Source organism: Phyllostomus hastatus, unplaced genomic scaffold (assembly GCF_019186645.2).
Source record: "Phyllostomus hastatus isolate PE091 unplaced genomic scaffold, TTU_PhHast_1.1 phas_contig_1162, whole genome shotgun sequence".
In the NCBI taxonomy this organism is placed as follows: Eukaryota; Metazoa; Chordata; class Mammalia; order Chiroptera; family Phyllostomidae; genus Phyllostomus; species Phyllostomus hastatus.
Genome location: NW_025333537.1, coordinates 10,030,247 through 10,043,470, shown reverse-complemented (window position 1 = coordinate 10,043,470; position 13,224 = coordinate 10,030,247). Strand labels below are relative to the sequence as shown.

General features: G+C 56.7%; 1 protein-coding gene across 7 annotated transcripts in view; it reads left to right on the top strand.

Moving 5' to 3' along the window:
- CAMKK2 (calcium/calmodulin dependent protein kinase kinase 2) overlaps positions 1-13,224 on the top strand; it is a 42,383-nt gene that overhangs the window by 14,470 nt on the left and 14,689 nt on the right. For all 7 annotated transcript variants that reach the window (XM_045842117.1, XM_045842143.1, XM_045842108.1 and 4 more), the window contains 8 exons: positions 2,742-2,789; positions 3,784-3,837; positions 4,558-4,609; positions 6,728-6,861; positions 9,050-9,086; positions 11,531-11,552; positions 11,685-11,773; positions 12,847-13,046. In XM_045842117.1, coding sequence (XP_045698073.1) covers positions 2,742-2,789; positions 3,784-3,837; positions 4,558-4,609; positions 6,728-6,861; positions 9,050-9,086; positions 11,531-11,552; positions 11,685-11,773; positions 12,847-13,046 — 636 coding nt within the window. The remainder of the gene's footprint in view (positions 1-2,741; positions 2,790-3,783; positions 3,838-4,557; positions 4,610-6,727; positions 6,862-9,049; positions 9,087-11,530; positions 11,553-11,684; positions 11,774-12,846; positions 13,047-13,224) is intronic.

Below are 13,224 nucleotides of genomic sequence, written 5' to 3'. Positions count from 1 at the left end.
GGCTTTCACAGAGGTCACCACCAACAACCCTGCCTCCTTCCCACAAGCCAGAACGCAGCCACAAGAACACTGCCGGCTATAAAGAGAGGCTGGGATATGACATGGGCCAGCTCAGGCTGTTGCTACCCCTGACTTCCATTTATAAGGAAGAACGGGAAGACTGGTATTTGGTGGGCAACGAGGCCAGGCGGCGGAGTCAGGACCTGACCCCGGGAGCTGCCGTGAGCTAGGACTTGCGTGGACAGAGGAGACCTTTGGAAGCTGGATTCAGCAGCATGTGAGGGCTGGGTTAGGAAGTGGTGGGACCTGTTAGGATAGCACCTGCCCTGCCCGTCTCATCCCTCCAGGACTCAGAGCGAAAGTAACGCCGGAGAGAAACACTGCAAACAACCGGAAACGTCTTCCAGCGAGGGGAGGGCTCTGTGAGCCGTGGGGTGCAGCGGGGCTGCAGGTCACGTGTGCTGTGACGCGCAGTTCTCTGCAGGGAGAGGAAGTTGAGACATGGTTTAGTGTGGCACCACTCACTCCTCCCCCGCCCCACCCCGTGTATGTGCACCTTTACTAGAGAAAGGCCTGGGACCTTATACACCAGGCTGACATTAGTATTGGGGGTGGGGTGGGGGGGTGACACTTGTGGAGGTGAACATTCAAGGGACATGCTGGGTGTACGTGTAGCACACGGAGTTCCGTTTTCTACCGTGTTTCTTTTCCCAGGTGTTCTTCTCGTACCGTCTGACCGTCCACCCAGCTGTACTGAGGTGTGCTTAAAGTACAGTCAAGTGCACACATTTCAAGGGTATGGTAGGCTCAGGTGTGGTGTAGTTGTAGATCTGCAAAACCGTCGCCCCCCTGGTCAAGATCCCAGACTTTCCCAGCACACCCAGCAACGCATCCCTCCTCCGCCCCCTTCCCCACATCACCGGCTTCCTGATTTGAATCATTACAGATTCGTTTATATGTTCTAGGCCTTTCTATAGGTGGAGTCATCGAGTATGACTCTTTTATAGCTTAGCTCCTGTGACACCAGTGGTTCCTTCCTCTTTGTTGCTAAGTGTAGAGAGTTCCATTGTTTAAAAAAAAAAATTAGCCCTGGCTGGCGAGGCTCCAATGGAGCGTCGTCCTTTACACCAAAAGGCTGCGGGTTTGATTCTCAGCCAGGGCACCTATGGGAAGCCACGGGTTGACATTTGTCTCTTGCATCAGTGTTTCTCTCCCTCCCTCTAAAGTCAATAATCGGGTGAGGATTAAAACAAAAATTCTGCCCTGGCTGGTGTAGCTCAGTAGATTGAGCGCGGGCTGCGAACCAAAGTGTCACAGGTTCGATTCCCAGTCAGGGCACGTGCCTGGGTTGCAGGCCACGGTCCCCAGCAACGGCACATTGATGTTTCTCTCTCTCTCTCTCCCTTCCCTCTAAAAATAAATAAAATCTTTAAAAAATACACACACACACACACACACACACACAAATTCCAGCCCTGGCTGGTGTGGCTCAGTGGATTGAATGCTGGCCTGTGAACCAAAGGGTGGCCTTTGGATTCCCAGTCAGGGCACATGCCCAGGTTGTGGGCCAAGCCCCCAGCAGGGGGCGTGCGAGAGGCAGCCACAGAGGAAAAAACCACTGGTGTTTCCCTCTCTTCTTCTCTTCCCCTCTCTCTCTAAAAATAACTAAATAAAATCGTTTAACAAACTCCATTGTTCTGATGTGCCCCAGCTTGTTCATCCATTTACCTGTTGATGGACTTTTTGGGTTGTTCCCAGGTTTTGACTTTTACAAATAAAGCCGTTAAGGACATTTGTACCCAAGTCTTTGCCCGGACACGAGTTTTCAGTTCTCGTGCGTAAATAAACGCCCAGGAGTGGAGCAGCTGGGTTGTCGGGGTGCATGTTAAGAAATTGCCGAGCTGTTTTTCAAAGAGGCCGCACCATTTTCAGTTCCTACAAGCAACGTGTGTCAAGGTTCTTTGTGCCCTAAATTCTTTGGCTGGTCTTCTTGATTTTAACTAACCTGTTGGGAGTGGTTTTCATTTATATTTGTCCGTGGTTAATGACGTTGAGTGTCTTTTCATGTGCTTCTTGATCATTTGTATCTTCTTTGGAGAAATGTCTTTCCAAATCTTTTGTTCCTTTAACAAAAAATTGGGTTGTTGTCTTATTCATGAGTCGGAAAAGTTCTCTGTGTGTTCCGGACCCCAGTCCTCTGTCTGAGAGTGTACGTGTGTTGCACAGAGTTTCTCTCAGTGTGTGGCTTTCATTTCCTTGATAGTGTCTAGGAGAAGGAGCGTTTCCATTTTGGCGAAGTCCAGTTCGTGATTTGTTCCCTTTTATGTTTTGTACGTTTTGTACTTGTCATGTATCAGCTGAGAAACCTTGGTCCCACGGTTGCTTCTTGTACTACTTTGCCTTTTTCCGAGACAACACGGTCATGGATTATTTGTTTCATTTGAAGTGAAACTGGTATAAACGAAACAAGCTTTAACAAGTGGGTGTTAGGAGAGTAACCGTTTGATTACTTTTGGTTACATACCGTTTGATTACTTTTGTGCAACGAATAAAAGCTGCTGTTAGGAGTCAGGACCCTGGTCGCCCCGCAGAGGGAGCAGTGACTGGGGATGCTTCTGGGGAGTGGGCAGTGCCCTCTTTCTGGCTCTGGGTCCTGATTTCAAGGGTTTGTCTTGTTTGAGACAAATGTATCTGGCTGCAGCCTTACCGTTCCCGTCCTGGGTGTTTCCGCTTCTCCCCAGGACTGTGTGCAGCTGAACCAGTACACCCTGAAGGATGAAATTGGAAAGGTGAGTGCCCTCGGAGCCGGGGCATCTCGGGTACTGGGGGGCGCCTGCTAGAGCTGGGGGTGGGAGAGGAGGCCTTGGAGGCAAGGACAGGGCAGGGTTTTGTGATTAGTGGTCCATGTGTTTTGTTTTTATATCATAATATGAATGTGCTTCTGCAGAAGCACAGACAGCGTTCAGGGAAATCCCGTATCACTATGGCGACAGTCACAGCACCCCTTATTCGTGTTGGTTTTTTCCTCCCCTAAGTTACTCTCACATCTGTGTTTTGCTTGTTTCAGCCAATGGGCAGTATCATTACAGGGGTCCAACACTCACATGCCAGGCCTTGTCTGGATAGCTCAGTTGCTTAGAGCATCATCCTAGTATACCATAGTTGCCGGTTCGATTCCCAGCCAGGGCACATTGCAAGAATTAACTAATGAATGAATGCATAAAAAAGTGAACAATAAAATTAATGTCTCTCTCTCTCTCTAGCTCTCTCCTTCTCCCCCTCTCTCCATCCTTCCCTCTCTCCCTGTCTTTCTCTGCCCTTTCTTCTCTCTCTCTAAAATCAATTAATAAAAATGTAAAAAACTCACATGCCAATAGAGAGCAAATGCAAATATAAATGAGCAGAGCATGCTGGGTATGACGGTAGGGAGTGGTGAGGACTGTGGCCAACTGTTAACAAGGGAATGAGGGCTCCGTGCCTGAAGCATGCTAGGTCGGAGAGCAGAGAGTAGTGTCTATGGCAAATCAACGTACAGACGTGATTATGGCTCCAATAGTCAGAGCACCTGATTTCCCAAGGCTGGGAACCTGGACTTTTATATCCGATCTGTCCGTTTTTAAATGTTGGCGACTAATGCAAACGTTCTAGAAACTACAGCCCCCTCAAAATAAAGCTCTAGGGAAGACTCGTTCAGTGGGCTGCCAGGCTGTCACCAGTATCAGGGTCCTCACTGTGCAGACGCTAACTTCTGGCTGTATGTCACCATCATCTCCCTGCACCCAGGGCTCCTACGGTGTGGTCAAGTTGGCCTACAATGAAAATGACAATACCTACTATGTGAGTATGCATGCCCCGCCGCCCGCCCCCGGGCCTGTCCCCAGCTGCACTCAGCCCCCCGGGAGGGTTTCTGAGCTGTCGCCCCATTTTACCGTGGGCTCGTGTCCACGCGGTGTGCCAGGAGGGACGTGCCGTCCCCGCGTCCCAGGTGGGGACACGGGGAGGCGAAGCAACGGCCGGGGAAGGAGGAGCGAGGGAGGGACTTCAGCAGACGTCTCGCGTGCTCATCGGGCTGCCGTTCCTGCAGCCTCCGTAGCACCGAGCACCAGGAGGTAGTGAGCCCAGTGGCCCTTGGAGCCGAGGCTCTGGAATCAGTGCAGCGTGGTTTCAAATCCTGCCTCTCCCATGCGCCAGTGGCCCGACCTTGGGCAAGTGACGTCACTACTGAGCCTCAGTTTTCCCGCGTGTGACGCAGCCGGCCACACCCGTCCGGTGTCCCTCGCTCCAGCTCGCTTGTGTCTGGATTCAGTGACACTGAGTCCGAGGCTTGTGCCCCCCACCCCCCCCCAGCTGGGGAAGCAGCCCTGGAGCCCCTTGAGGCGTGGGGGGGTCCAACCTCCATGCAGCCTGCTGCTGTCCCATGTCCTCTGGCGGCAGCGCACTCACCACACTGTCCCCGAACAGCCAGGGAGCCAAGGGCCTAGGAGTGGAGGGAGCGCCCCCTCCCCGCTCCTCCCTCCTCCGTGCTTTAATCGGGACGTGGGGCCTTTTCTCCCACAGGCGATGAAGGTGCTGTCCAAAAAGAAGCTGATCCGACAGGCGGGCTTTCCACGTGAGTCTGGTGGGCCCGGCGGGCCCTGCTCTGGGGTGCAGGGGCTGGGGCGAGGCGGAGCAGGTCCCACTGAACCGTGTGCCCTGCAGCGTGCCCTGGGTCGGTGCCCGGGAGACAGCCCTGGGCCCCCCAACGGAGGGCTTTTTTTAACTCATTTTCATTAACACATATTTACTAATGTGATATAGGGGGTACGTCAAACAATCCGTTAGAGGAAAACAGTTCGGCAGCTCCTCAGGAAGTTGCTGTGTGACCCAGCGGTTCTGCTGCTCGGGGCGCACCTGAAAGAAAGGAAAACACAGGTCCACGCGGAAGCTTGCGCGTTCGTGTCCGCAGAGGCGGCACTTTCGTAAGGGCCCCAGAGCGGAAACAGCCCAAAGGCCTGTCCGCAGACGGATGCATCAACAGGAGCTGGTCCGTCCAAGTGCAAGACAGCTCAGCCATATAAGGCACGGCGTGCTGACTCCTGCTACATGTAGATGCACCTCACAAACGGGATGCTGAGTGGCGGAGGCCAGTCATGGAGAGGTCCCGCGTTGCGGGATTCTCTTTGGATGAAAAGTCCAGAACAGAAAACCCCGTGGAGAAAGCAGATGGGGGGTTTCCAGGGGTGGGGGGTGTGCAGCGTGGGGGAAGGCTGCTAATAGGTGTGGGGTTGGGGGGGCATGAAAATGTTCAGGGCGCCATGGTGGGGATGTTGGCGTAACCTCGTGAACGCACTAAAAACCACTGAATGATAGATTTTGAAACGGCACATGTTCAAACATTTAAATACCGTGAGTATTTGAACTGTATCTCCAAAAAAACAAAACAAAACAAAACTAAGAACAGAACAGCTTCTCACGGAGAACGACAGGCTCTGGCTGTCCCCCTGCCCCTCCCTCCGGCGGCCCCCGCCTGCCATCTCGGGGCGGCAGTGGCGTCGCCTGGCCCGCGCGGCCCTGCGGGGGAGCGGACTAGAGGCCCAGGCAACGGAGGCTCCCATCAGCCTGGCTGGGCAGAGTGTCCGCGGGGCCTGAAGGGGGGGTGGGTAAGAAAAAACAGGAGCCGCGTCCTCTCCCCAGGACCCCGGTTCATCCCGCTCACCTGAACTCCGAGCCAGATGATGTGCCTTGTGCCACTGTTTCTTCACGCATCGATTTTTGTATCAGCACATCTGCCTCTGACTTCCTTTGCAGACAGATGAGGATCTGGAGCGCGCGCCCCACTGCTCGCCTGCCTTTCCCGGCCGGCCTGCTGGCCGGGCGGGGGCAGGGCACTGGGCGGGGACAGGGCACCGCGCTGCTCGGTCCGGCTCTCTGCCGCACTCGCCTCCTCCCTCCTTGCGGGGCGGTGCAGCCAGTGTCCCCCAGTCTGTGCTCCCTTTGTCAGAGGAGGCGGCTAGTACCCTCCTTCCCTTTCCCTCTGAAGTCCCCCTCGCCTCCCGCTGCGCACCCCTGCACCGTGCTGCTGCTTCTCCTCCTCCAAGGCCGGTCTCGCCCACTCTCGGTGCTGTGGACCGCACTCAGGCCCCTGCTTACTCGGGGCGTGCGACCCAGTGAGGCTTAACCTCGGGCCTTTCCATCACCGGGACCTTTTGACCGTCAGTCCCTGCAGGGCCGAGCAGTGAAAAGGTTGCTTTTCTTTTTGGCATGGTCTCTCTCTCTCTTTTTTTAAAGTATTTTATTTTAAAACAAGTTTGTAAAAGTAGAAATCACAGATAAAAATCCAAGTTGCTCTGACCGGTTAGCAAATTAGCTTTTGGCGGGAGCTGAGTTTGGAAGCGCTGCGAGTTTGGGGGCGTCCTGAAGTCCAGCCGGTCCAGTCCCCGGCCCTTGACACTGGTCTGTGAACCTGTCTGTCACAGTCTTTTGTTGTGCTGCCCAGGCAGACCCCCGGTTTCCCCCCGACCTCACTGGGCTGACCCTCCCGGTGGCCAGGGCAGTGGCGGGGGTTTGCTGAATGGGAAGGAGGACTGACCGAAGGCCGAGCCAGGGGCTCATGCTTCCAGCCCCACCCCTAGTCGGGCAGCAGCAGGAGAGGCGGCGGATGAGGAGAGGGCTGTGCCACACCCCCGGCGGCATCGGGTGCTGCAGCCCTCTTCGCCGTGACCCTGAGATGGTCCGTTGTCTCCTCCAGGTCGCCCCCCGCCCCGAGGCACCCGGCCAGCCCCGGGTGGCTGCATCCAGCCCCGGGGCCCCATCGAGCAGGTGTACCAGGAGATCGCCATCCTCAAGAAGCTGGACCACCCCAATGTGGTGAAGCTGGTGGAGGTGAGGCCGGTGGGGGGACGCGGCGGAGCGCCTGGCTCTGGTTTTCCCCCGGGGGCCACGCTGGTGCTTCCCCCGGGGGCCACGCTGGTGCTTCCCCCGGAGAGCCACGTCACGCCCAGTGGCTCACTGCTGGGCCGAGTAGCAGTAACGGACTCAGGCTCCTTGCCCCTGGGATTGGATGTCACCCCTGTCCCCCCAGCCCCCGCTCTCTCCCGCACTGCACAGATAGAGAAACCGAGAGGCTCAGATGGGTGCTGAGGCTGGCCCTTGGCTCCCTGCTGTCACTTTGGAGTTGGTTCTCTTCCTTCTGCTGCGTGTGTGTGTGTGTGTGTGTGTGTGTGTGTGTGGCACCACAGCAGCCACACACCTCTAGACACGTGGGCGAGGCGGGGTCGCGAGAGGACCTTGTTCACAGAGCCGGCGGAGGGAGGGCCCCGTTGGGTCTGTAGCTGGCCAGTCGCTCTGGGCCAGCAGTTCCCCCGCTGTGGTGTCAGGCCTCGTTGACGCCCTTAAAAGCTCCTGAAGATCCCCACAAGCTCTTGCTCACGTGGGTTATATTACTAATACTTGCCACAGGGGAATTTAAAACTGAGGGATCTAAAAATTATGTATTAGTTCACTTACCACAGCAATCCTACTTCCTATTATTGTAAGTGATACACTTTTATGAAAAATAACTGTGTTTTCTGAACAAAAAAATGTGTAGCGGGAAGCGTGGTGTAGTTGTACATTTTTCCGGGTTTTGTTGCCGTGAGTGCCGGCCTCCGAGACGACGGCCGGACTCTCACACGTGCTCCCGCTCGAGGCCTGTCGTGATGTCGCGTGCCACGCGGCTCCTGCACGAGCCCGCTGCACCAGTCCAGACTGAGAATGAAAAAGGCAAACACTGTCTTCGTTTTGGAGTAAAAACTGTTTGACCTCATGGACCCCCTGGAAGCATCTTGGGGACGCCCCGAAGTCCCTGGGCGTCCACATTTTAGGGCACCTCCGGTCCAGGTGACGAGGACTCGTAAACGGTGTGTGAGAGGCGCTTTGCCGACCACACGTGTGTGCACGGTGCGGCGGAAGTGCGAGTAGGTGCAGCCGGCGCCTCGGGGAGGCCTCTCAGGGGCGGTGATGTTTGAGGCGGCCCGGTTACCAAGGGTAACGCAGGGGGAGGAACAGCATGTGCAAAGGGCCAGAGGCCTCTGTTGGGAGGGGTGCGTCCTGGCCTTGGGCCGGCGTGAGAGTCAGCGGCCACGCCGCCTGGGGCCCGTGGGGGACGGCACTCCAGGTGGGCCAGACGCCGGGTGTGCTTCTCCCCCGCAGTGCAGGGCTTCGGGCTCCAGCTGGGCCGCCCCGGGCCTCTGCCTAGAGGTTACCCCTTGCCCGGGGCTCTCCCCTGTGGATCTGGGGTGGCTGGGGTAGGGGAGTGTCACGTGGGAAGAGGAAGGGGGACCGGTCTAGTCAAGGAACCTGCCATTGTTTCTTCTGGAAGAAGAGAGGCCGCAGGATCTTGAGCAGGCACGGTAGAGGGAGCCCAAGGAGCCTCCCCTCTTCCCGCTGCCCCGAGGCCCGCGGCTTCCCCGTGCACCCACACCATCCGTTCATCAGGTGTTCCCTGAGCACCTGCTCTGTGCCTCGCCCTGTTCGGGGCCCCGTGGAGGCAGCCGCGGTGTGTCCGCAGCCTGGTGCCCGCCCTTTGGGGGGAAGGAGAGATCTGGTAGAAATAACGAGGAGGTGGCAGCGAAGGCCGTGAGGGCAGGAGACAGAGAGGGCCATGGCCCTGCCGGGCAGGGAGGCCTCCTGTCCCGCTGGGGTCGGGGAGAAGGGGTCAGGATTTGGATGTGCACCCTGAGGACCCATCCAGCTGTGTCCTTTTCACTGAAGCTGAGATGTTTCCCAGGGAGGAATCTGCCTCCTCCTGTTCGTAATCTCCTTTCCGGGAGTTTCGGACGGTCGAGGGTTGGGCTGGTCGAGGGTTGCGCTAGACGGTGCTCACTTCCCAGATGGTCCTTCGGATCACACGCTGCGTCTGTCGCTGTGCCCTTCACCTTGACCGGGAGGGGGGGTGGGGGCGGGCCACACAGCCTTCCTGTTGGCAAATGCGGTCACGCGGAGGCCGCTTCCTCGCCGCTCATACCTTTTCTCTCCACCCCCCCGCCCCCCGCTCCTGTTTCCGGCCTGTTCCGTGTGGCCGTGCCAACAGGTCCTGGACGACCCCAACGAGGACCATCTGTACATGGGTAAGACTCCAGCCCTTGCCTTCTGCCACCCCTGCTCGGGCAGCTGTGCCTGCCAAGGCCCAGGTGTCCGCTAGAGGCAGCCCTGCCCCTGACCTCTCTCGCCAAGGACAGCAGCCCCTCTCCCAGTTCAGCGGGGCCCCACAGTGACCCCACAGGATGCCGTGAAAGCGAGAGCCCTGGCTGGCGTGGCTCGGTTGGTGGGAGCATCGTCCTGCAACTGTAACCGAAAGATTGCGGGTTCGATTCCCCGTCAGGTCACGTACCTAGGTGGCGGGTTCAGTCCCCGGTTTATGTGCCCATGATCCCTGGTCCCAGCGTGTACAAAGCAAGCAACTGATGCTTCTCTGTCACACTGACGTTTCTGTCCCTTCCTCTCCCTCTAAAAAGCAATGAAAAGATGTCCTCAGGTGAGAATTTTAAAAAATGATTTAAAAACATTTGTGGAAGAAAGAACCACAAAAACGTGAACCTCACAGAATCGCAGTGTTTCTCCAGACGTGGTACCATCCCCACTTTAAGCATATGGGATGATTTGATCTGGCGCATGGACAGATTCAGAAAACTTTCAGATTCAATTTGTCATTGTATAGGAAAAACTCTAGCCAGCACACTAAACTCATGATTTCATGGATGGTTGTTACCTAGGATAAGGCTAAAAATTTTAAAGCTGGGTCGATTTAAAGAAAAAAAAAAAAATCTATACCGCATTTTTGGACTATAAGACGCACCCCCCACCCCAAATTTTGGAGGGAAGGAGGGGTGCATCTTATAGTCCGAGTGTAGCTGGCCTGCCTCACTTGGCAGGGGGAGCAGGGGAGCAGGGTCACAGGTTATTAAATATTTTACCACATTTTTTGCTTCAGAAATTTTTCCCCTATTTTCCTCTAAAACCTAAGTGTGTCTTATGGTCCGGTGCATCTTATAGTCCGGTGCATCTTATAGTCCTAAAAATATAGCAGTTTACGTGATATATAGATATGGCTAGATTCTAAACACGATAGGCAAATGAGTGAAATTAGAGGCAATTCAGCAGAAATCACAAAATGTAGAAGGTACTTTTTTGGTCCCGAATGATACCCCCCAGCCTCATTCCCTCACGTGGAGCCCCGGGCCTGACTCCACATGGCTTCGGGCTGTTCCTGAGGAGGTTGGTTGTTCATTCAACAAACATTTCCATTTGTCAGACCCTGTCCCAGGTCCTCCAGGAACAACACTCAGAACTGCCTGCTCTCAGGATGATACCTCGTGGCTCTAGGGGGGGCGGTCAGACCCACTCAGCCCCGAAGCATTATGGGTAGGCTCCGGAGGTGGCGGCACCTTGGAGACCAGCGAACCTGAGCAGGGCTGGGGAGCCAGGAGTCCAGGCTGGGGGACTGGGCAGCAGAGTGGCATTTGTGCAGGGCAGTGGGGACCAGATGGCAGAGGACATCGTACACCCTTGCCAAACCTTGCCTTTTACTCTGGGCAAGAAGGGCGCCATTGGATGGTCTGAGCAGAAAAGTCCAATGAGTATAAAAGAACCACGACCCACGCTCCCAAGAGGAGTTTCGTGTGGACCGGGCAGTCTCGAGGGTGGTTTTCACTTCCCGAGGTGCCGGGGTGACACGGAGCCACGCTGACTTTTGGTATTTGACTCCGGCGGTCTGGGGGCGCTCTCCAGGGGAGTCCTCAAGGCCTGTGGCAGGCCCCAGCGAGGGTCCCGCAGCTGCAGGCCTGGCCCCCAGTGGGTGGAGGACACGATCGATATTTCCGGAGGTTAGAAACCTCCCACCCGCCGCCCAGCCCCGAGCGCGGTTAAGCTGTGAGCAACTGAAAATAGACCTGTTTCAGCGGGCCAGCCTCCCCCATGCCGGCGGGTTTATGGCGCTTGGGTGGGTGGGAGGAGGTGCGGGAATTCACGAAGCAGCTTTAGAAAGTTGCGACTTACATAACCAAGGCAGGAGAGGCCGGCACGGAGGGACTGCGCTCCTGTCTTTGGCCTTAGCGTCAGCCTGTCTGTGGCCCTAGTTTCAGCACACTGCCTTTGCTTTTAGCCACCGAGGTCTGAAGCCACGGCACCTCAGCCCTACCTCTGTTCTGCCTAAGGCTGTTGATGACCTTGAAGCCAGGGAAGGGCCCCCCCATCTCTGGGCCCCCCAAGTCCAGTCTCTCTCCTTCTTTTTTTTTTTTTTTTAAGATTTTTAGAGAAGGGAGGGAGAAAGAGAGAGAAACATCAATGTGTGGTTGCTGGGGGCCGTGGCCTGCAACCCAGGCATGTGCCCTGACTGGGAATCAAACCTGCGATGCTTTGGTTCGCAGCCCGCGCTCAATCCACTGAGCTACACCAGCCAGGCTCTCTCCTTGCTTCTTGGTGTTTTTAGGGGCAGTTGGGAGGAGGGAAAGATAGGGAGGAAGGCTGGTTTCCAATTTCCATTGTAACAATTTACCCCTTCTCTTCCCCGCAGTGTTCGAACTGGTCAACCAAGGGTGAGTGCCCCGACCCCAGCGGGTGGGACGCCCAACGCTTCTTGGGCTGCGGTGCTGGGCTCGGCGGCGAGAGGAGGAGGCGGCGCAGGCCGGGTGTCTGTCTCGCTTCTCACGCGTGTGTGGACCTTTCAGGCCGGTGATGGAGGTGCCCACCCTCAAACCGCTCTCCGAAGACCAGGCCCGTTTCTACTTCCAGGATCTGATCAAAGGCATCGAGTACTGTAAGCGCGGCCTGTGGGAGGAGTGTCGCCCAGGGGTGCTTGGCATTCCCAGCAGTGGGGTGGCGGGGAAGCGGGGAGTTTCTCATTTTCCTCCTCGAGCTCGAGGAGGTGAGGGGGAAACTCAGTTGTCTGAGGTGCAGAGTCACAAGCCGCTGCAGACCCCCACCCGTGGCCATGCCCCTGGCCACAGAACCCCTTATCCCTGCCACACGGGACAATTAGGAGCAATGGCGAGAGTGACCGAGGCCCTGCCAGGGGCTCTGCTGCCGTTGTCCCTGACTCACAACCACCCCGGGACAGGGGTCCCGTTTATCTCCTGGAACCTTAGTCTCCGCATCAGTGAAATGGGAACAGAGTGTCTCTCCCCTGGGCCAAACTCAGTCAGGGCACACCCGTGGTTCTGATCGGCCGGCGATGTTTCTGCTTCTGGTGGTTCAACATCTTCACTCTTACCCTTGCCTGTCACATCAGGGTTGTTGCAAAATTTAAATGGGGGCCCATGGGAAGGAATTCACACAGGGCTAGGACCCAGGCTGGGCACTCAACACAGGGAGCTGCTGGTCCTATTACCCGTATGGTCGCCTCCTCCTCCATCACCACCACCACCACTGAGGAAATGCAGGGGCAGCTGGCCACGTCCCCAGCCCTGCTTCCTGGTCACACTTCCACTTGACCTACTCCAGCCGTTGCGGGTCCGGTGCGCTGGCTGAGTGTCGGCATTAGCAAACGAACACCGTTTGTCTCAAGTCTTGAGGCTTCTGGCTCCACGAAAACCCGCTCTGCGCTGTCACTGGCGGCCGAGACAGTCCCAGGCGGCTCCTGATTTTGCTCCTGGCCGCTGGGGGTTTGCTCCTCGCTTTCGAGGCTGGGGAATGTCCTTCAACACCCTCTTCCCCCTCATCTTCCTGAGCTGTGGGCGTGTAGTCCAGCAGGTCTTGGGGGGGTAGGTGTTCAGCAGGGGCTGTGGGAGAACACGGGCGTCCACGTCCGCGCGTCTGGGCTGGGGGGGCCGCAGGGAGTGCTCACGTGGTGTTCCTGCCCCGCCCCACACCGCCCCCTTCCGGCGCCCCCAGTGCACTACCAGAAGATCATCCACCGGGACATCAAACCGTCCAACCTCCTGGTGGGAGAAGACGGGCACATCAAGATCGCCGACTTCGGCGTGAGCAATGAGTTCAAGGGCAGCGACGCGCTCCTGTCCAACACCGTGGGCACGCCCGCCTTCATGGCGCCCGAGTCGCTCTCCGAGACCCGGAAGATCTTTTCCGGGAAGGTAGGTCTGGGCCCGCCCGAGATGCTGAGTTCTGCCTGCGATCCGGGTCCTTCCGCTTGCAAGTGGCAAAAACCCAGCTCAGCAGTGGAGGCCATTATGTAATGTGGATGAGCGAGGTCAACGTGGCTTTGGGTTTGGTTAGGTATGGAGATTCAAACAGGAGTCCGTCTCTCCATCC